Below are 23,519 nucleotides of genomic sequence, written 5' to 3' on the forward strand. Positions count from 1 at the left end.
CAAAGATACAAATGTAGGGACCCGAAGGGGTACGTGTACCCCAATGTTTATAGCAGCAATGTCCACAATAGCCAAACTGTGGAAAGAGCCAAGATGTCCATCGACAGATGAATGGATAAGGAAGATGTGGTATATATACACAATGGAATATTATGCCGCCATCAAAAGGAATGAGATCTTGCCATTTGCAACGACGTGGATGGAACTGGAGGGTGTTATGCTGAGTGAAATAAGTCAATCAGAGAAAGACATGTATCACATGACCTCACTGATATGAGGAATTCTTAATCTCAGGAAACAAACTGAGTGTTACTGGAGTGGTTGGGGGTGGGAGGGATGGGATGGCTGGGTGATAGACATTGGGGAGGGTATGTGCTACGGTGAGCGCTGTGAATTGTGCAAGACTGTTGAATCACAGATCTGTACTTCTGAAACAAATAACGCAACATATTTTAAGAAAAAAGAAAAAGAAGAAGATAACAGGAGAGGAAGAAAAGGGGAGTATGTCAGAGGGGGAGACGAACCATGAGAGATGATGGACTCTGAAAAACAAACTGAGGGTTCTAGAGGGGAGGGGGGAGGGGGATGGGTTATCCTGGTGATGGGTATTGAGGAGGGCACGTTCTGTATGGAGCACTGGGTGTTATGAACAAACAATTAATCATGGAACCCTGCACCAAAATTAATGATGTAATATATGGTGATTAACATAACAATAAAAAATTAAAAAAAAAGAAGGAAATCCTGTCACGTGCTACAACATGGGTGAAACTTGAGGACATTGTGATAAATAAACCATTCAAAAAGACATGGTTCCACTTACATAAGGTATACTAAAGTAGTTAAACTTAGAAAATGAAAGTAGGCAGGATAGGTGGTTGGTAGGAGCTGCGGGGGAAAATAAAGGGTTTAGTAGGTATAGCCTTTCAGTTTTGCAAGATGAAAAAGTTCTAGCGGCCTCTTGTACAATGAGATACATAAGATTAATACTACTGTACACTTAAAAATAGTTAAGATAGAAAATACTGTATTTTTTCTTAGGTAATCTCTACACCCAACATGGGGCTCAAACTCACAACCCCAAGATCAAGAGTCACATGTTCTACCAATTCTACCAACTGAGCCAGTCAGGCACCCCTAATTTTTGTGTTTTTTTTTTACCACGATTTTATGCATCATTTTCTATGAATTTTTTAAAAATATGATTGCATATTAAGTATTTTATTAAAGAGTATTAATTACCTTGAATTCACTCAGCTAAATTATTCTGTAGATTTCCTTATTGGAGACATTAAGTTATTATATTAATAGGTTTCCTAATACTAAATAATATTTACATTGGGGACATAAATCCTACTTGTTTAGATTATTCAAATAATTATTTTAATACCTGTTGAAATCAATTTGCTTTCATATCTGAGAATTTTGTATTTGTATTCTTAAGCAAGACTGATCCAAGTTTTCTTCCCTAAGGTATGTATGTGTGTGTAGAATTAGATATATAGTCATCAGATTTTCTTTATCCAGAGGAAAAGCTTTCAGTTTTTCACCATTTTGCTGTTCTTACTGGACTTTTCATATATGGCCTTTATTATGTTGAGGTAATTTCTGTTCCTAGCTTTTTGAGTGATTTTATCATTAAAGGGTGTTGAATTTTGTCCAGTGCTTTAGTGTGCATCAGTTGAGATGATCACTTGCTTTTTGTCCTTCATTCTGTTAATGTGGTATATTATAAAAGTTTTTTAATATAAAAACATTTCCTTTAAGATGCATGATATGCAATACACATATCACATAAAATCTTAGGACTCTGAATCTTATTTTCTGATCACTGTGTAAGAAGTGAACAATTATTTGATTTGCCTTTTTTATGGCATACAATACTCAGTTGAATTCAAAGCAAAAGATTTATTAAAGAAACAAATAATGAAAACAGAAGTATGTGTGCGTAGGTATAAAAATGAGAAATCAGTACTTTTCATTGGTCACTTTTTCTTTTATAACCTTGAAAATTGGAATTTTATTTGTTGAAAGTCCAAAATAAAACAATTAGAATTTTCTCATTTTTATGACATATTTGAATATTAGGTGTATTTTATTGTTATTGGGGCTAAGAATGTGAATTGTCATTTTCATACTTCAAACATAGAATATTGGCAATTTGATATTGTGTACCACACATGTAGAAATACCTTAAAAGTACTTGGTAAAATATCTAACAGTGTGATTCTGGTTTAACAGTATTAAAGTATTTTATCTTGTTTTAACAAATGATACTTGAACTAATATTTCTCTTTTCTTTTTAGTGATTGCTTTCTACAACATTTATTCAAAATTGAATGAAGTATTGTGCTGAATAGTAGTAATTCCTGTGACTTTAAAAAATTTTTTTAACTGGAGGCACCTGGGTGGCTTAATTGGTTAAGCTAATCTGACTCTTGGTTTCAGCCTAGTTCATGATCTCATGGGCTGTGGGATCCAGCCGGAGTCAGCTCCTCACTCAGAAGAGGGTCTGCTTGAAAGATTCCCTGCCTCTGCTCTTCCCCCACTCATACTCTCTCTCTCTCTCTCTCTCTCTCAATAAATAAATACATCTTTAAAAAAAACCTTTTAACTGTATTTATACTTTAGGCAGTTCTCTCTTGTAATTGGTGAATTATACTCTGGTGATCATTCTGGTCTAGCTTGCTTTGTTCATCATTTTGTTATGGTCACACAATTGCCTTCTGTATATGTAAGGAAGATGGTAATAATAATTATAATAATTAAATTCACTGAGGGCTTATTATATATCAGGGACTGTCCCGACACTACTTTTTGTAAACTTTTTAATTCTTATAATAATACTGCAATAAAATGCAGTACTGTTATCATTACCATTTTACAGATGGAAGGAGGCTCAGAATGATTAAACAACTTGCCCAAGCTCACACAACTAGTAGGAAGCAGAGGATGATGACTGATTACTTGTACATGAGAACATGAAACATAATTTGAGTCCTCTATACATTTCTAGTTACTTAATTCCAATGTTTAATAATTAGATGTGTTAGAAGATTTCATTTAAATACATTTTAAATAAATTTTTAATGTTATATCCTATCCATTACAGTTTTTAATAATTAATGAATACATCCCCTTTTTTGGGTCACAGGATGGACAATCTGAAATTTTGTACACTTTTTGGAATTCAGTTACTCAAGCACTTTCTTCTCAATTTCGCATGGCAACAGATTGTAAGTATGCTATTTATTTTGCAGTTTCATTTCAAAGTTTTCCATGTGCTTTAAGATGTAATGTCAAGAAGTTTTGCTTTTTTGCTTTATAATACACATCTTTTTAAAACTCATTGGCTAATTGTCATTTCTTATACTGGCCATATATTTAGTTTTAGAAACAATAAGTTAATTTTTTATGTTTTTTATAATTAGTATGTGGAATAAAATTCTCCAGAAGAATGAGTTAATTCTCCATAATTCAAACATAGAGGAACTCTGAAATTTTCCTATGTAAAGGGTGTAAAGCAGTTGATGTTGAAGAATTTAGTTGATGCTTATAGAATTATTTTCTAACTAAAAGATACTAAAATACAAGACTTAATAGTTACTTCCTTATTATTAAAAATGAGGATTTGATGAATGAACAGAAGAAATACCTTCATCATGGGCGCCTGGGTGGCTCAGTTGATTAAGGGTCTGCCTTAGGCTCAGGTCTGGGATGGTGCCCTGCTTCAGGCTCCCTGCTGAGCAGGGAGTCCGCTTCTCCCTCTCCCTCCTCCATCCTCCCCCTGCTTGTGTTCTCTCTCTCAGTCTTTGTCTCTCTCTCTCAAATAAATAAATAAAATCTTAAAGAAGATACCTGTCTCATGAATTAAAAGTTGTTTATTCAAACATGATCTCCAGAATTTGTTAATTTTTTTTTTGGTCATGAAATAATGGCACTGCCTGCCTAATCAATGAATGTAAAAAGGGTTTTAGGAGTTTGTATGTAAATTCTTATTTACAAATGTTACTGAAAGTATGTAGTAGATATAAACATTATTTAGTCACTGGCAGTCCAGAGTTGAATAAAGTACACTACCTGCCTCCCTACTATTTTTTTTTTTTCTTTTTGAGAGAGAGAGAGAGGGAGGGAGGAGTGGGGAGGTACAGAGGGAGAGGAGAGAGAATCTTAACCAGGCTCCACACCCAGCATGGAGCCCCACGAAGGGCTCAATCTCATAGGCTCTATGCCCAGTGAGAGCCTGAATCAGAGTTTGATCTCACAACCCTGAGATCATGACCTGAGCTGAAATCAAGAGTCAGATGCTTAACTGACTGAGCCACCCAGGCACCCCTGCCACCCTACTACTGTTTCTAAGGAAATATGCAGCAAGGCAGTGACCACAGAGGACACCTTCATTCATGTGTGGCCAAACAGAGCTTAAGCAGAGGATGTATTTAGAACTGATTCACTCCATTTACTTCTGCAAATTACACTACTCCAAGAATACTGTGCATCTCCCTGCATTATGTATCTATTTTGGTCAGCTTTTTTGAGATATAATTTATATACAGTAAAATTTACCAATTATAAGCAGAAAATTCTATGAGTTTTGACAGTTATTTTTTATCCTTTTCCCCACCACCACAATTAAGATATAGAATATTTCCATCACCCCCCAGATTTCCCACATGTACTTTTGTAATCACCTACTCCCAACTCTTGGCTTCTGGCAAGTAATCATCAGCTGTCTGTCAGTGTAAGTTAGCTTTTCCTAGATTTTTGTAAAACTCGTATCACACAGGCTGTGTTCTTTTGTATCAGCATAATTATTGTAAGATTCATCATGTTGCATATATCAAAATTCCCTTTTTATTGCTGATTAGTATTCCATTATATAGAATATACAGCAGTTTGTTTATCCATTCCCCAGATGGGAGACAACTGGGATATTACAGCTTTGGGTTATTACAAGTAAAGCTACTGCAGTTGTTCACATAGAAATCTTTTGTAGATATATGTTCATTCTCGGGTAAATATATGAGTGGAATTGCCTGATCATTTGATGAGTATATATTTAACTTTGTAAATAACTGCTAAACTATTTTCCAAGATGATGTACCATTTTGCATTCCCATTAGCAATATTTCATAACTACAGTTGCTCTACATCCTTATTGATCCATGGTATTGTCAGTGGTTTTTAATTTTAGCCATTCTTATGAGTGTGTAGTGGATTTTCATTGTGGTTTTAACTTCCACTAGCTTAAAGACTAATGATAACCCATGTTTTCACATGCTCATTAGGCATCTGCATATCTTCTTTGGTCACGTGTTTGTCAAAATTAATTGGCTTTTTATTTTTATTTTTTAGTTTATTGCTTGTTCTCTTATTATTGAATCTTAAGAGATCTTTATATATTCTAGATCCACAGTCCTTTCTTAGGTGTGTGTTTTGCATATTCCTTTTGTCTGTAGTTTGCCTTCTCATTTCCTTAACAGTGCCTTCCAAATGATAAAAGTTAATTTTGAGAGAGTCAAACTTACACTTTTTCTTTTATAATTTCCTTTTTCTTTTTGACCTAAGAAATCTTTGTCTAACACAAGGCCACATGTATCTCCCCCTATATTTTATTCCAGAAGTTTTACTAAGTTCATTTGAAGTTAATCTGTGTATATGGTGTGAGATATAAAGGCCACGGTTATTTCTTTGAATATAGATCTAAAAGATTATACTGCACCTTTGACTGCTCTGGCACTCTTGTAGAAAATCATGTGGGTATATCTGTGTAAGACTATTTCTGGAGTTCTTTTTTTCTGGGTTTTTGTTTTGTTTTGTTTTTTGGGTTTTTTTTGCATCTGTATGTTTGTAATCACCAAAGTGTAAATTCTTCTATGTTATTTCATTTAGCAAAATAATTTTGGTTATTCTAGGCTCTTTGCATTTCCATATATATTTCAGAATCAGATTGTTCCTATAAAAATGTTCCCTTAGACTTGGATTACATGATGAATCTACAGATCATTTTGTGATAAATTCACATCTTAACAGTATTGAGTCTTCTGATCCATGAGTGTAATATCCCATTGATCTAGGTCTTTTAAAATTTTCTCATGTCAATATGTGCTCTTATAGTTTTTAGTGTGCAGGTCTAGCAAATCTTTTCTTAAATTTATTACTATTTCATATATTTTGATGCTGTTGTAAATGGTATTTTTTAAAATTTTAGTTTACAAATATTCATTGCTAGAATATAGAAATACAGTTGATTTTTATTTACTGACCATGAATCTTTGACTTTGCTACCCATACTTATTAGTCTAGTAGTTTTTGGAGATTTTTTAGCATTTTCTATATTGATGATCATATAGTTTGTAAATAAAGGCAGTTTCACTTCTTTTCCATTCTGGTTTCCTTTCTTTCTTTCTTTCTTTCTTTTCTTTTTTTTTGTTACCACCTCCAGTAGTGTAGAATTGAAGTGGTTTCTGCCTTGTTTCTAATCTTAGGAAGCATTCAGTCCACTTTTAATATCTTAACAGCAGGTTTTTTAGTGATGCCATTAATTAGGTTGAGGAAGTTCCCTTCCATTTCTAGTTTTTTGAGAGTTTTTTTTATACTATTATTAACTTTTTATAGTGCTTTTCTGCATCCATTTAGACAATCAAATGGATATAGTTACTTTAGTATGTTAGTACCTTGCGTTCTCAGATAAGCCCCGCATGGTCATGATATATTATCCTCTTTATATGTGTGTTTGCAAAATATTGTTTAGTTTTCTTAATGTCTTTATCCAGTGTGGGTCAGGGTAATGCTAACCTCAGAGAATAAGTGGAGAAGTATTCCGTCCTGTTCAATTTTCTCAAGCAGTTTATGTAAAATTGACATTATTCCTCTTTAAATTTTGGTAGAATTCACCAAGGAAGTCATCTGGGCCTGGAATTTTCTTGGTGGGAAGATTTTAACTACAAATTCAACTTTTTTCTTAGATAAAGGATTATTCCATTTATTTCTTCTTGGGTAAGCTTTGATAGTTTGTCTTCCAAAGAATTTTTCCAGTTCATTGAATTTTTTTAATTTATTGGCATAAATTTGCTTATAATGCTTCCTTATTACCCTTTGAATGTATATGGAATACGATGTGATGTTCTTTATTGCTGATATCATTAGTTTCTTCTTTTTTTCCTAATAATTACAACTAGAGATTTATTAATTTTATTTATCTTATCAGAAACCAACATTTGGTTTCATTGATTTTTCTTTTTTATTTTCAATTTTCACTGTTTTCTGTTCTTGTGTTTATTGTTTATTTGCTTTGCTTTGGGTTTGATATGCTCATTTTCTTGTTTAACAAGGTTAAGTTTAGATTATTGGTTTAACCCTTCCTTTTCTAATTTGTTTATCCTGCAAATTTATAAGCAGTATTTTATCTGCATGCCACCTTATTATTTTTCTAAACATATAGAAAAGTTAAAAGAATAGCAGAATAGCATCTATCTATCTATACCTTCGACTCAGTATTTGTTAACAGTTTTCTCACTAAATGAGCATTTTGAGATTGATGTGTTCATTTGAAATTTAAAATTCATGGATTATTTTTAATTATTCAAATATTCAGATGTAATATTATGTAAATACAGACTTTCAGTAGTTTCTCACACCATGTATGAAAGTAATGGGTTTTCATGAAAACAATAATCACCACGAAGTTTTCTTTAATATTTAACGTCTCACATAATAAGCAATTACGTTTAATGGAATACATTTACTAATATACCAGAAAGAAAATACAAAGATGTAAATTTACCCACAAAATATATAAGCATAATTACAAAATTGATTAAAACCTCAGTTTTAGATAGAATAAAAGAAAACTAATGTTAAAAGCTCATTTTTGGCTGTTGCAGGATATCTGTTTTTTAAGCATTTATTAAAAATGTACTTAGGGCACCTGGGTGGCTCAGTTAAGTGTCTGTCCAACTCTTGATTTCAGCTCAGGTCATGATCTCAGGGCCAAGAGATCAAACCCTGTGTTGCGGGGGAGGGGGCGTCTATGCTCAGCAGGGAGTCTGCTTGAGCTTCTTTCTCTCCCTCTGCTCTTCTCCCCGCTCATGCGTGCACACGCACATCCTCTCTCTCTCTCTCTCTCTCTTTAATAATAAATATTTTTTTAAATGTACTTAAAAATCTTTTTTGAAATCTTGGAGTTGTTATTAGTCAGCATTTTCTTTCTGTAGTGTGTAAATTTGGTTTCTATTTTGAATATTCCTTCTCTCAATGGCAGGAATGTATCAAAAACATTACCTTTAGCATGCTTGAAAAATTTCAAACCTTTAACCAATTGCACCTTCCAATATTATTTATTATTGGTTGATTTAGCACATTTTTAGTAGAAATTGAATAAGGTAAACTTCATGACAACAAATCACAGATATTGAGTGGAGATGAGGCTACAAAGGTAATGTTCTTGTCTGCTAGTTCGGTCATCTCTGTCAATTCTGGATCTGATTGAATTTTCTTATGGATAGTTTTTTCCTATTTTTCTGCATGTCTAATAATTTTTGATTGGGTATCAGACATGAATTTTACAATGTTTGATACTGACACTTTTATCTTCCTGTAAATATTCTTGTTCTTAGATACTGTCAAGTTACTTAGAAACAATTTGGTTTTTTTTTTTAAACTTTTTTTTTAAGATTTTATTTATTTATGTGAGAGAGAATGAGTGAGAGAGAGCACATGAGAGGGGGGAGGGTCAGAGGGAGAAGCAGACTCCCTGCTGAGCAGGGAGCCCGATGCAGGACTCGATCCCCGGACTCCAGGATCATGACCTGAGCCGAAGGCCCTCGCTTAACCAACTGAGCCACCCAGGCGCCCACAATTTGGTTTTTTTGAGTCTTGCTTTTAAGATTTATTAGCAAAACCTGAACAGTGTTTAGTCTAGAGCTAATTATTTTCCACTCCTGAGGCACTGCTTTTCTTAGTACTCTACCAAATATTCTGGATTAAAAGGTTTTCCAACCTGGCTATCAGGAACAGGCACGCTTTCCGGTCTTATGTGAGTAACAGGTGTATTCTTTCTAATCCCTGCGTGGTTTCTTCTCCCAGACTCTGGAACTTTTCTCACACGCATATGCTGAGTACTCACAGTGGACCATTTGCAGATTTCTGCAGAATCTTTTTTGAGCAGCTCTCTTCTCTCTGGTATTCTGTCCCATGAATTCTAGTTGCTTCAGTTTTCCTGGTCTTGGGGACAGTAGGGGGAGAGGAGTCTCTTCCCCTTTCCAGTGCCGTACGTAGCCTGGAATCCCCTGGTAGGAAATGAGCTGATGTTACCGAAGTGGTAGGTTCTTTCCCTACTCAATACCTTTTGCCAAATAGTCAAATAACAATACGGTATTTGATGGCAACCACATAATTTATTCAATGGCCAGAGAATGGAGAAGGGGAGCTCATGCTCTAAAGGCACCTTCTCCCCAATTAGGTTTTATGGGGTTAGGGTAATTAAGGGGCTGGTAAGCAAGTTAACAGGGGGGGGTTTTCCCAGGAGGAGGCTTCAGAATCAAGAGCACCACCTCTTTTCTTCCCCTAAGTTGGCACAGTTGGATGGGTCATAGGCTGTTAGGTGTGTTTTTTTGTTATTACAGTTAGATGAGATCATCTGGAGGGTTAGCACAGTGTCTAAACTGGATCAAACTGGTCAAAAATTGGATCATGCGGGCTTGTTTGGAGCTGTGGCTTCTTCCATCCTGCCTTAGCTTCTGGTAGCAAGCATCACCTGTGAGCAGGGCTAGAAAACAGAGCTATTGTGACTTGTTAGTGAGTCTCCAATGACACTGGGGGTGGTCATAGCGTTCACCCCATTTATTTCCTATCAAGGATCACTGTCTTTTATTACATGCTATCTTTTAATGCATGGTGTTTTAAAAACCATTTCATATATTTTGTCTGTTGTTTTTCTGGTGGTTTCAGATAGGAGTTTAATTCTGGTCCCTGTTAGTCTACCTTGACCAAAATCAAAAGTACCTCATCTAGTTTTAAGAGTAATGATTAAAAGTACATATCAAAATAGTTTATGGTATGTGTATATTTAATGGTACTGTCATTTACTTCTCTTTGGTCATCTACTTTCTCATTGTTCTTAACCATTACAAGTCTTTCATGTTCTTCACATGCTCTCCTCTTTCCCATTCTACTTACTCTCAGTGACCCGCCTTATCTCCTGGGTCATCAAGACAGTTAGTGTCATTAGGAAACACTTTCAGTATCCTGTACCTTCCCTCTAAAGAAAAGCCTTATTTTCTCCCTGTGGATCTCTTGAGTGTGAGGTGACAGTCTTATTCTTCAGAGCTACCCATTCACTGTTGGCCCCCTGCCTGCTTTGTTTACTCTTTGCTGAAGTAACACCATTCATAGGTCTCTTCGTTCTGTCTTGTGTTTCTCATTTTCTTTTGATTTCTTCCCCTCAGGTAGGAAACCTATCCAAGGCGCTCTTATCTAGTAAAAACTAAAACAAAACTAGAGAGTACCTCTTTAGTTACTATTTGATCTCTTCTCTTTTTATCCAAACTTCTCAAAAGAGTAGTTTGCACTTTTTTGTTTGCACTTTTCAATGGTCTGCCACCATTCTATTGAAATTGTTCTCATTAAAGTAAGAAGTGTGACCTACCCTTTTAATTACCAAATCCAGGAGATGTTTTTCAGTTCTTACATTACGTGACCTATCTAGCTTGTGTAGTCGAAGAAGCTACTGAGAGGAAATAGAATATTTTGGGACAGAAAATTCCATTAATATTTCACATTCAGAGTAGTTTCTTACTTCTGATAGCATTATTACTTTAATAACTTCCTTTGGAAGAACTTCAAAGCAAGTTGTTTGTAAAGCACCTTCCATTTATATAACATACAGTCCCTGAAAGTGTACTGTAGTACTTCTTAAAATTATAGACAGGCAATATTAAGGAATGCAACCATCTGCAGAGTTGAAGATTATACACAATGTAACAGATTGTCTAAGTAAGTAATATTTTGGCAGAAAATATCTAAAGGGAAATTTTCCTAGTTAGGAACATGTTCTTTCTGATTATAAATGTTCATGCTTAGTAAAAAGAAGTTCTACTAGGTATAATAAAATATAACCCAAGACAATGAATTTACTTTATTAAAAAGGAAAGGGGCTTGGGGCACCTGGGTGGTTCAGTCGTTGAGCGTCTGCCTTCGGCTCAGGTCATAATCACAGGGTCCTGGGATCGAGCCCCACGTTGGGCTCCCTGCTCAGCGGGAAGCCGGCTTCTCCCTCTCCCACTCCCCTGCTTGTGTTCCCTCTCCTGCTGTGTCTCTCTCTGTCAAATAAATAAAATCTTTAAAAATAAAAAATAAAATTGATAAAAAAAAAGGAAAGGGGCTTGAACTTGTCACCTTGAAAATTCAAAACAGCTTCTATAGGCTATCTGCTGCTTTAATTATCTATAGGTGATAGTTATTTCCAAAATGACTTCTAAGCTTTATGTCTGTTACTTTTATATTGTAGTTTCTAGGTAATAGTATTTGTTGACCAGCCTTGTTGGGTTAGGATATATATATTTTTTAAGTCTTAGTAAAAAAAAACAAGATAAACATTACCATTTTAAGCTCTTTAAAATTAGAACATAATTCTTTTTTATCTGATGATTTTCCCAGAATGTCTCATCCCCCTTACTTTGCCCTATTTTTCATCATAGCTCTTATCACTTGCTAATATACCATATTATTTATTTATCATGTCTGGGTCCCCTTCCCCCACCCCCCTAGAATGTAATCTCCATAAGACACAAAATACTGTTTTGATCATGGCAGTATTTTCAATAGCCAGAAAAGTAACTGGCACACAGTAAGACTTCAATAAGTTCTTGTTTACTGGAAGGAAGACAGGAAAAGAGGAAGGAATCAAGTAAGAAAAAATGCCAGTGCCCTCTTAGAAAAGCTTAAGAACTTAACAAAAACCATTTTTTGAAATATGTTTGAAATATTCTGGCAAGTAAATCTTTAAAAATTGTTTAAACCCTTTGTACAGTATCATTCTCTCAAAACTCTTACACAACTTCAAGGAGATGATTCATACAATTAAGAGAGCTATGTGGTATATATCTGTAGTGCTTTGGAAAACCAACTGTGAGTAAGAGAAACACTGAGGAGATACATATGTTCTAAGATTTAGAAAGCTTTAATACTTGACATGTATGCTAAAACCCATTTTCTTTACTTCTTAAAAAATATAATGATATCTAGTTGTCCTGAGAAGTAGGGGGATAAGCAACCTGTATGAATTATTAGTACATTCTTTTATGTCGATTTTTTTAATGTTAGAATAATGTGCATGTTAAGTGATATTGTGATACATTTCTTAAAAGTTAATGTACAACTTAAAAATATATATTTAGGAGATACATCTCCCACCTTCATTTAAAGTACCTTTTAGAATTTTGATCCCTGCGATTGAAGCACTCCTTCACTGTAGAGTTCTAATGGGTTTATAGGGTACCATCCTAAGTACCCTATGTTTAGCATATAAAGACAAAAACTTGGAGTTTGCTCAAAAAGAGGAATAACTGTTGTTGAGAACTTGAGTCTTTTTTAAAGAAAGTACTAGAATTTTAAAGAACCTAGAGGAAGGTGAGTCTTAGCCATCAAATAAGTTTTTGGAGACTTTCTTTGCAGGGACAATTTGATCATGTAATTCTCTGATAAAAATCTTTGATTGGTTATACACATAACCAATAAAACCAATACATATATCAGGTCATTATATTGTACACCTTGAACTAATACAATGTTATAAGTCAATTATATCTCAATAAAACTGAAAAAGTAAAAATAAATTTAAAAAGATTAAAAAGTTTTCATTGACTCCCTGTTACTCTTTTTTTTTTTTTAAGATTTTATTTATTTGAGAGAGAGAGAATGAGAGATAGAGAGCACTAGAGGGAAGAGGGTCAGAGGGAGAAGCAGACTCCCTGCCAAGCAGGGAGCCCGATGTGGGACTCGATCCCGGGACTCCAGGATCATGACCTGAGCCGAAGGCAGTCGCTTAACCAACTGAGCCACCCAGGCGCCCTACCCTTTTTTTTTTTTTTTTAAGATTTTATTTATTTATTTTAGAGATAGAGCACGTGAGCAGGTGGTGGTGGGGGAGAGGCAGAGGGAGAGGGACAAGCAGACACTGTGCTGAACAAGGAGCCCAACATGGGGCCTGGTCCCTCGACCCTGAGATCACAACCTGTGCTGAAATCAAGAGTTGGACACTTAATCGACTGAGCCACCCAGGCACCCCCTGATTACTCTTAAAATATCATTTATTATAGTATAAGACTCATAAAGAAAAAAGTATGAGTATTATAATACACGTAAATGAAGTTTTCAAATCTTAATATAGCTGTGTAACCAAGATGAAGAACAGAATCAAGATCAAGAAACAAAGTATTACCTGACCCAGGAGCTCCCCTCAAGTCTCCTAGTTTTGCCTGCCCTTCTCCAATAAAAGAGTATTCACTCATTTCTAATGACATAGATTTTTTTTTAAAAATATTTATACAGATAAAATTATCCAGTTTGTACTCTTTCATTTGCCATCTGATGTCTCTCACTCAGCATGTTTCCAAGAATCCTCTATATTGTTGTGTGTAGGTCATTCTCAACATTGTAAAATGTTCCACCATATTATTGATGGGCATTTGGGTTGTTTCCCATTTTGAGCTATTTTAAGTAGTTACTATGACAATTCTGTCCATTTTTACTGGGAATAAACCTGGGAATGGAAAATAGGTACACATAGTAGATAGAATTATATGCCTTCTAGAGATTTGCATGTGTTACCTTACATGGCAAAAGGGATTTTACAGATGTGATTTAAGGATCTTGAGATGGAAGGATTGTCCTGGATCACCCGGGTGGGCCCAGTATAGTCACAGATGCCTTTAGAAGGGTAAGAGGGGCAGAAGAGTCAGAGGAGGGGATGTGGTGATGGAGATGGAAGCTGGAGTTGGTAATACAGTCGCTGGAAGGGGGCCACAAGCCAAGCGGTGGAGGCAGGTGAAGAAGTCAAGGAAAAAATCAGAAGGAACACAGCTCTGCTGATAACTTGATTTTGGCTTAGACCAATTTTGTACTTCTGACCTCCAGATCTGTAAGATAATACATTTTATGTTGTATTAAACCACCAAATTTGTGGTAATTTGTTACAGTAGCTATGGAAACTAATATAGTATGTAATAGAGTTTATATGTGGTCAGCTTGAATAGTTACTGCCGAAGAGTTTTCAAATGTTGCACCAATTTAAACTCTCCTTGGCAGTCCACTTTTTCTCATATCCTTGTGAACACTTGGTATTGTTTGTGTTTTTTTTCCTTTAACCATTCTGGTGGGCATTTAGTCAAATCACATTGCAGTCTTAATTTTATTTCCCTAATGATTAATGATATTCATTTTTTCCACATATTTATAGGCTATTTAGATACTGTTTTTCAAAGGTTCTGTTCATTTCTATGGAACGGTCTGCCTATTCATTCATAAGATTTTATTCACATATTCTAAAGCATTTTACTGATGTCTTTTCTCCCCCTTTGGCAGTCGAGTTGTACATATGTATGTTGATCATTTCAATTCATTATAGGACTGGGTTGGATTAGGGTAGTTGCAATTAATAAGACTCAGTCTATCTCTAATTTTCCTTTTTTTGGGCATACTTCTCCCAGGCTTTTAATTGAGAGGTTGGAGGGTCTTTGTCTCCTCAGCCCTGAAATCCAGAGTTTGATCTAGCTCTGCCATTCACAGGTTTCCAGACAAGGCTCTTTAGCCTTCTGCTTCATGAAACTTCAGAATCCGGTGAATGTCTTCATGGGAAGGAAGACCTGCTTGTGTTTGTGGCATGTTCTCTCCCCTCAGCTGGCCTTTGTTTCCTATATGTTTCCACAGAAAGGAAGGATAGTTTACCTCTGCCCTTTGAAATTTTAGACCTAGTTCCCCGGCTTCCCTCGCAGGTCCATAACTAAGTAAAATCTAAAATGGGACACTAGGGATGAGAGTCCTTAAGTTTCAAAATTTTTCCTCCAGTCCCATGAACCACTAAAAGCTCTGCTAGTTTCTTCTCTAGCAGAGGTTCTCGGCTTGGTACAAACTTGAATTTATAAAAATGTATATGGCTTCTTTAATTGTTACGGTGGGAGCCCTGGTCTGCCTCCACTCTTCTTCCCCCATTACTCCCAGGATACATTCCCAACATGACTTTTCTGGTCCCTTCTTATCAGTGCTCATTTTTTTTTCCTTTCTAATTTTTTGTCTCTGTACTGGAGTTTCAGTTTGTGATTGAATCATCCTCTTCTCAGTTTTACAAATACCTGAAACACATGTCTGTTTCCTCCCCTTCATCTGGATAACTCTTATTTGTCTTCCCAATCTCAGTTTAGAAATGAAGTGTTCCTTGATATCTCCCTACCCATACACATGCTCAGATATGGGTATGATATCCTCTGTCTGCTCCCATAAAGCTCTTATATGTCCCCAATTTTAGTAATTATCCCACTGTTTCATAATGGCTCACCTCCTTACTTGTCTGTGTCTTCTACCAGGCTCTAGAAAAAGCTTATCTGTATACCTCTGTTCCATATTACATTCTTGTCACAAAGCACCATGCTCATTACACTTGACATTCTGTTGAAATGGATGCCTAAAGTGTTAAATTAATATTTAAAGGCTTTAAGAATTAGGAGGAAATCTGAGGAGAAAAACTAAAAAATACTTTTCGGTGGGGCATCTGGGTGGCTCTGTCATTGAGCGTCTGCCTTCAGCTCAGGTCATGATCCCAGGGTCCTGGGATCAAGCCCCGTGTTGGGCTCCCTGCTCAGCGGGAAGCCTGCTTCTCCCTCTCCCGCTCCCTTTGCTTGTGTTCCGTCTCTTGCTGTCTCTCTCTGTCAAATAAATAAATAAAATCTTAAAAAAAAAGAGATTCAGACACTTAACCGAAAAAAAAAAACCTTTCATTAAAAAAATAGTAAGCACTTACAAGCTAAATGAAATCCTAATGTGAAGTACTTTTAGAAAACAACAGTTTGTATGTATGTATGATAAACAGGGACATGAAAGGATGGTACAAAAATGTTGGGATGATTATCATAGGATAATAGAATATCAAATAATTTTTACCTTTTTCTTTATATCTTTATTTGATCCTTTGCAATGAACATTGTATGTCATCAGTTATAAAATATGAAGCAGTTTTCATTGAGGTAAAAGAAGAAAACAAACATGAGACTAAGATATTTAATTAAATCCTCCAGGAGGATTTGTTGAATGCGTAAATGTGACCCAGTAGTTACGGAAATGGATAAAGTGCTCAGAATTGAAGATTGGAGTGAAATAAAGAGTTCAGAGGAAAAAAATCCCCAATTTACCTCAAATATCAGGATAAATTCCAAATGGATCAAAGAATTAAATGTAAACTATGAAACATTCAAGGGCTGGAAGAAAACATTAGTGAGTAAGCTAGGAATAGGGAAAACTTCTCTAACTGATCTAACATCTAGAAGCAATTATGAAAAGATTGATGATTTGATTATATTAAAAATTTTACATGGCAGGAAAAAAACCTTAAGCAAAATAAAAAGACAAGTGACAAACTTGAAAAACATAACTTACATCAAAGAAAAGAAGCTAGTATCCCTAATATAAAAAGCTGCTAAAATGAGATGAAAAAGACCAGCAACCCTAAAGAAAAAAAAAAGTAAATACCTTTTATTTGGAAAAGATGTTCAGTGTCCCCCATGAACCGAGAAATGCAAAATTAAAGTAAATAGAGACACCATTTCTCATCTATCAAATGAGCAAAAAAATTTTAAAAAGTTTAAAAACACACTCTGTTGATAAGCCTGTGGAGAAATGTCAGTCCTCACACATTGTGAATTCAAATACAGACTTTATTGGAGGGGAGTTCATAGTATCTAAGAAAGTCATATAAGCATTTGCTTTTTTACTCAGTAATTCTGCTTCTAAGGATCTATTTCATAGACACATTAGCAAAACTATGAAAAGACGTATTCACAAGACTATTCATTGGATCATTATTTGGAATAGAAAAATACTAGAAGTAGCCCAAGTGTTCAACACTTAGGTGATTAAACAAACTGTGATGTGTCTATAGAATGGAATGCCATGCAGCTATTTAAAAAGAATGAGAGGCCAAAAAAAAGGAATGAGGAATAGCTTTATATGCTACTATGGAATGATCTCCAAGATACAATAAGTTAAAAAAGTGGAGAAATATGTGTGCAGGGTACTATTGTTTACCTAAGATAGGGAGTGGTATAAATATACATTTTGGCTTATATTTTTAAGAAATGGAAGAATGAACCATAAAATCCAGAAAATGATTACCAATAGCAGGAGTGGGGGAGCCAGAGGGTATCTGTGAAGAATACATTAGGGAGACCAGGGATAAAAGCTAGACTTCTTTGAACCTACTTTGTTGTGTAGATTTAACTTCAAAGTCCTATAAATATTTTATGTAGTTATAAAATGGAATGAAAATGAAAGAAGAAATAACTAAAAATCAAAAGTAAAATGGAAAATCTTAATGCAGATATTTGTCCAGTTGGTGGCAAAACCACATGGAGAGGCACTCTTTCATTTGACTACTTTATAGTAATTGGTTTTTTAGCCCTATTGGGATATATTGAAAGGACAATGAGAATTCCCCCCAAAAGCCCATGAACTCTTTTAAGTAATCGTGTTACTGATGGTAATATTATTACTGTTATTCTCAGACTGTTGTGTGTGTTCTATGGAAGGCGTACTTGATTCTGTGAAGAAAGCTGAAAACTAGAAACATTTATAGGCAGATGGAGGGTAAGAAGTTGAAGGGATTTTTTTTGGGGGGTGACCTTTATTTTTTTCTGTGAGATAACAAGGGTGGTCATTTTCATATTGTAAGTGGATTCAAGATTGGCTAGTTAGGTTGGAAGAGAATATGTGTGCTTTATATTCCTGCTAAAAGGGATGATTGTAGGATAGAATTCATACCCAGTTGGTGGATTCTGTAACTTTGTGTTGCTGCTATTATAGAAAAACACAACTAGGAAACCTAGTGATTATAGCCAGATATAGGCAGGCAATTATTCTGTCCTAATTGTACGGATATATAGTTTGCACAAGGGGTAACCTCAGGTGGTTGTTTTTTGTTTTTGTTTTTTTAAGTCTGATTCTCCATTCAAAACTTAGTGTTTTAGCTTTGATCAAATTTTCCATTCAAAAGTTGCATTTTAATGTCTGCTTATCTTAAATAGGGCTTCTCTGTGTTTTAAAAAGTTCTAAATGGAAGAGGATATTTGCAAATGATATATCTGGTAAGGGTTACTATCCAATATATATAAAGAACTCATACAACTCAGCACCCAAAAAAACTCCACCAAAAACAAAAACAAAGAACCTGATTAAACATGGGCAGAGGACCTGAATAGCCATTTTTCCAAAGAAGACATACCAACAGGTACATGAAAAGATGCTCAGCATCATTAATCATCAGGGAAATGCAAATCAAAACCACAGTGAGCTATTACTTCACATCTGTCAGAATGACTAGAATCAAAAAACCAAAAAATAACAAGTGATTAGGATGTGGAGAAAAAGGAACCCTCGTACACTGTTGATGGGAATGTAAATTGGTGCAGCCACTGTGGAAATATGGAGGTTCCTCAAAAAAATTAAAAATAGAACTATCATATGATCTGGCAATTCTACTTCTGGGTATTTATCCAGGATTTTTAAAGATTTCTTTCTATTACTGATTCCTAATCTAGAACATGCTTTGTATAACTTGAAAGTTTTTACATCTATTCAGACTGTTTTATGGCATCAAATATTGTTGATCTTGATATTCCACTTCAAAATGTGTACTTTGCTGTTTTGGATGAAGTATTATATAACATCAATTAAGTGAATTTGGGTATTGTTTAGATTTTCTATATGCTTACTGATTTTCTGTGTACTTGTTTTATCAGTTATTGTGAGAGAAGGAATTGAAATCTTCAATTGTAATTATTGATTTGTCTGTTTTCTTATAGATTAGGCTTCGGAATATGTGTTTCACATATCGAATGCAGTGAATAGGAGGAAAATTACTTTTACTAGCATTATTTTAAAAAGCCTCATTAGAATATATCTTTGGTTTGTCCTTTAGTATAGGCTATTTGTAGCATCAACATATACAAAAGAAAATTTATTTGCCACATTTTATTTTATTTTCTTATCCATGTTATTTTGCTTGGCAGCTTCTGTGTTTTTGAAACAGGCATTCGAAGGAGAATACCCTAAATTATTACGTCTTTATAATGACTTGTGGAAGCGTCTTCAACAATACAGCCAAAATATTCAAGGAAAGTTTAATGCAAGTGGAACTACAGACCTCTATGTTGACCTACAACACATGGAAGATGATACACAAGACATATTCATACTAAAAAAGCCAGATTATGAGTATGTTTGTTTAATCAAATCTGTTTGTTGTCATAAGGATTTTGTCTTCTGTTTTTATTATAAATTAGAAAATGGGAATATGCTAATCTTCTGTATATTTGTAATGATCATGACTTATATGTATACGGTAGAAGACTTTGCAATACTTAAATGAAGAAGTCAGACTTGGTCCTTAGTTGAGCAGCCTGGTTCCTAACTGGAATCTGATGTAAAGTACAGCACCAAGTAGGGTGAGTAGAAGCTAAGAGATGAGCATATGTGGTCACTATGTTTTAATTGGTAATATACCTGTAATTACATCAGATAGTATCATTATTGATGGACCACTGGCATAAATATGATATAAAAGTAACTGGTGTGTTCAGGAACTGTAAGGGAAATAAATCTTATGATGGGATAGCTTCTCAGTCTGGTAGGAAGAAACTGAGTGTAGTCACAATTAAGCCTGAAATCTCTTAGCTTACTCATAAAGTACAGTATATGTAGCCATAGTTAGGTGCAACTTTGGAAAACTGTATACCATCTCAGTAAGTTTAAGCCAGCCAACTCTCCTCCTTAGTTGAAAAAGAATATTATTTTCAGATTTCTCTTTGAACCACAAATCAATTGATTGGCTTGCACATTTTCTTTAAACACTAGAATCATTTACTGTGACAAGGCTGACTCAGGTAACAGCAGATTCTTAATCACCTACCTTGTAAAAAAGATGCTGGGTGGATATAAATGTTTCTCTTTCAGTTTTTATTTTTCTAAATACTTAAATTGTATCCACCATAGTAAGAAGTACTCACTAGTGAAATATAGGATGTAGAAGTTTTCTCTGGCAAAATAAATGGCATGGCTGTAGGCTGGGAAGATAGAATGAGACTACATTTTTCTCTTCAATAACTCTTTTATGCTAAACATGGAAATTAGGTAAGATAATGGAAGAAGGGCAAGAGAACTGAACTCATTTCTTGATCTACAAAGATCTAATAAGTTTTTTAAATATTATATAAAATACAATATATAGTACCATTCTATTTTTGGCATAATTTTATTTTTAAATCCATATTTTGGCCCCAAAAAGGTTTGGAAGTATACACAGCAAATGGTGATAGTGGTTTATCTCCAGGAGGTAGAACTTTTGTTTTGTATTTTGTGCTTTCCTTAGAATTAAAAAGGTGTATGGTCCAGGAAAAAGAGGAGACAGAACCCTGTCAGTACCACTGTTCTCTGTGGGTGACTGTGGGCATACCCAAAGCTATGCCTCTCTGACAAAGGTTTCACACTGTGGGGGAGAAATAGACTTCACTAAAATAATCTAGCCAGTCACTAAACAAGCCCTAGAGGTGTGGAGATCTAGTACCCAGAGTTGCAATAATGTATTATCTGAAATGTCCAGTTTCTAACAAAAATAGTGAAGCATACAAAGAAATATAACAGTATGACCCATACACTGAGGGGGAAAAAAAAGCAACAGAGACTGTGAGAGTGACCAAACATCAGATTTAATAGAATAAGACTTCAAATTAGCCATTAGAAATATGTTCACAGAAGTAAAAGAAAGCATGATTAAGTAAAGGACTATATGATGACCATGTTGCATCAAATGGAGAATATCAATACAAAGATGAAAATTATAAAAAAAGAATCAAATGGAAATGCTGCAGTTGAATAGTTGTCACTAAAATTTAAAAAATCGCCTGAGGGACCCAACAATAGATTTGAACTGGCATTTATAAAATTAGCCACCTGGAAACTAAACTTAATGTAGGCCTAAAAGCAGATAGGAAGAAATTTTTTAAAAAAATGAACAGAGCCTCAGAGAAATGTGTGGCATCATTAAACATACCAACACACATGTAATGGGAGTGCCACAATAAGAGGAGAGAAAGAAGAAAAAGTATTCAAAGACATAATGGCTGAAAACTACCCAAATTTATTGAAAAACAACCTACACACCCACGAAGCTCAACAAACTCCAAGTAGGATTAACTCATAAAGACCACAAACAGACACATCATAGTATAAGTGTTCAAAGTGAAAGACAAGGAGAAAATCTTGATAGCTGTCAAAGAAAAACTACTCATCACTTATAAGGGAGCCCCAAAAGATTTACAGCTGACTTCTCAGCAGAAACAAAGGAGACCAGAAGGTGGTGGGCTCGAAGTGCTCAAAGAAGGAAATTGTGAAGCAACAATCCTATATTCAATAAAGCTGTTATTCGTAATGAAGAGAAGTAAAGACTTACCTAGATAAACAAAAACTGAGAGAATTTGTTGCTAGCAGACCTAACTTGCAAGAAATAGTACAGGAAGTTCTTCAGGCTCATAACCAGGCCATCTCAGTTGGTAATTCAAGTACACGCAAATAAAGAGCACCAGTAAAGAGAGTGAGGAAATAATAAAAGATACTACAAATGCGTATTTTCTCCTTTTTTTCCCTTACCTGATTTAAAATGAAGTTGTATAAAATATGTATAGAATGTATTGGTCACCTGCCATTGCCTTATCCTATCCAAAATAGGATGAAAAAAGAAAAGAGAGAGACAGCTGAACACATTCTTTCTGGCTTGCTTGCTTTGTTTTTCTCTTAAAACTTATGACTCTCATATTCCATATTTAAAACACTTAAAAAATTTGTGTTTATTTTTGTGTGTGTCTTTCTCATTAGCAACCTTAAGTTTCTCGTTAGTAAAGTTTAAGAGGACAGGGAATTTTGACTTCTCTACTGTATTTCCCACACCCAGGAATTACCTAGCAAATTGTAGAGACTTAATAGTATTTGTAGGAGGGAAAGAGATGGGGACAGTGGGGATATGAAAAGTTGTGTTCAAGCTTGGAGATCTTAGAAGAGTAGTTCAAAATGATGATTCAAATATGGAAGCTCTTTAGTAAAGCTAAAGTAAGAGCAGACTTCTCAAACAGGATGGGTTTTAGGACAGTTATCAGTTTGTCTGTTTGTTTTTAAGATTTTATTTATTTATTTGACAGAGAGACACAGCAAGAGAGGGAACACGAGCAGGGGGAGTGGGAGAGGGAGCAGCAGGCTTCCTGCCCAACATGACCTGAGCCGAAGGCAGACACTTAACAGCTGAGCCAGGCACCCCAGAAAGTTATCAGTTTTGACATTGTAGTCACCAAGGATCTTAGTGCAGATTCAGAGACAGGAGGAGTGTTAGTACTTATAATTCAGAACTGAAATATCTGCAGAAGAGGAAAGAGGCTTCTTAAGGTCAGTAAATAACAGGAGCAAAAATAGCAAGACATTTAAATTGATGGTATGGTCTTCAATAGAGGATTGCCTCAGGCAGATTTAGATACTGTCCTCCCTGTTCCCATTGTATTTTATCTTCCCCTATTCTAGAAATCACTATAGTTAGCACTTTACCTGCACATTTCTTCCCTGCATTGTAAAGTACTTGTAATCTACATCTTCCCAGCACTTAACAAGGCCTGGTACATAGTATTCTCAGTAAATAGTGCTGAGGGAAATACTTACTGAATGAGAAATGTTAAGAGATAACTATGGAATTATGATGTACGAGCCAAGAGCACTGTGACCTCTAGGGCTCATTAGATGACCAGAAAGGGTGGGAAAAGAAAAAAGCCAGGTTTCATAAATTACACGATGGAGCAAATCAGCTGTTTTTAAGGTTGATGTTTAGAATGAAGGGGGATTTGTTTAAGAAAAAAAAAAGACAATGGAAGGACTGGTAGAAGGATTATAAACAGGAGGGACGTGAGGAGATATGGAGTTAATTATAGGAATAAGAAAGCAGATGGAAATAATGGTTGTAGACATTTGACAGTAATTGCCAAAGGAAAAATAGAAGACCCACGAGTGGCACTGCCAACTGAAAATACAAATAATTGGAGACACGGGAAGATTAAGAAAGAAAGATGCGTATAGTAAGCTAAGTTCCAGTTTGTGAAGAATATGGTGAAACAAATGAGCTTAGAACTCCAATTGAGAGGATTTATGTGATTGCAGCACTTTCAGAAACACTTTTTATTTGTCCCCATTCTGTTCGTTTGGCATTGGAAGGCTGATAACAG

At 35.1% G+C, this 23,519-nt stretch overlaps 1 protein-coding gene and 1 long non-coding RNA gene across 2 annotated transcripts in view; one reads left to right on the top strand and one right to left on the bottom strand.

Moving 5' to 3' along the window:
* COG5 (component of oligomeric golgi complex 5) overlaps positions 1-23,519 on the top strand; it is a 334,035-nt gene that overhangs the window by 248,234 nt on the left and 62,282 nt on the right. Inside the window, exons 11-12 of the mRNA XM_025872663.2 lie at positions 3,155-3,236; positions 19,275-19,479. Coding sequence (XP_025728448.2) covers positions 3,155-3,236; positions 19,275-19,479 — 287 coding nt within the window. The remainder of the gene's footprint in view (positions 1-3,154; positions 3,237-19,274; positions 19,480-23,519) is intronic.
* LOC141373832 (uncharacterized) lies at positions 14,679-22,926 on the bottom strand. The gene is made up of 3 exons (XR_012380168.1): positions 22,852-22,926; positions 15,554-15,679; positions 14,679-14,912 (listed from the first exon to the last, which is right to left on the bottom strand). It is a non-coding gene; the product is annotated as an uncharacterized lncRNA (long non-coding RNA).

Source organism: Callorhinus ursinus, unplaced genomic scaffold (genome assembly GCF_003265705.2).
Source record: "Callorhinus ursinus isolate GAN/ISIS: 27379988/994484 unplaced genomic scaffold, GSC_fseal_2.0 scaffold12, whole genome shotgun sequence".
NCBI lineage: Eukaryota > Metazoa > Chordata > Mammalia > Carnivora > Otariidae > Callorhinus > Callorhinus ursinus.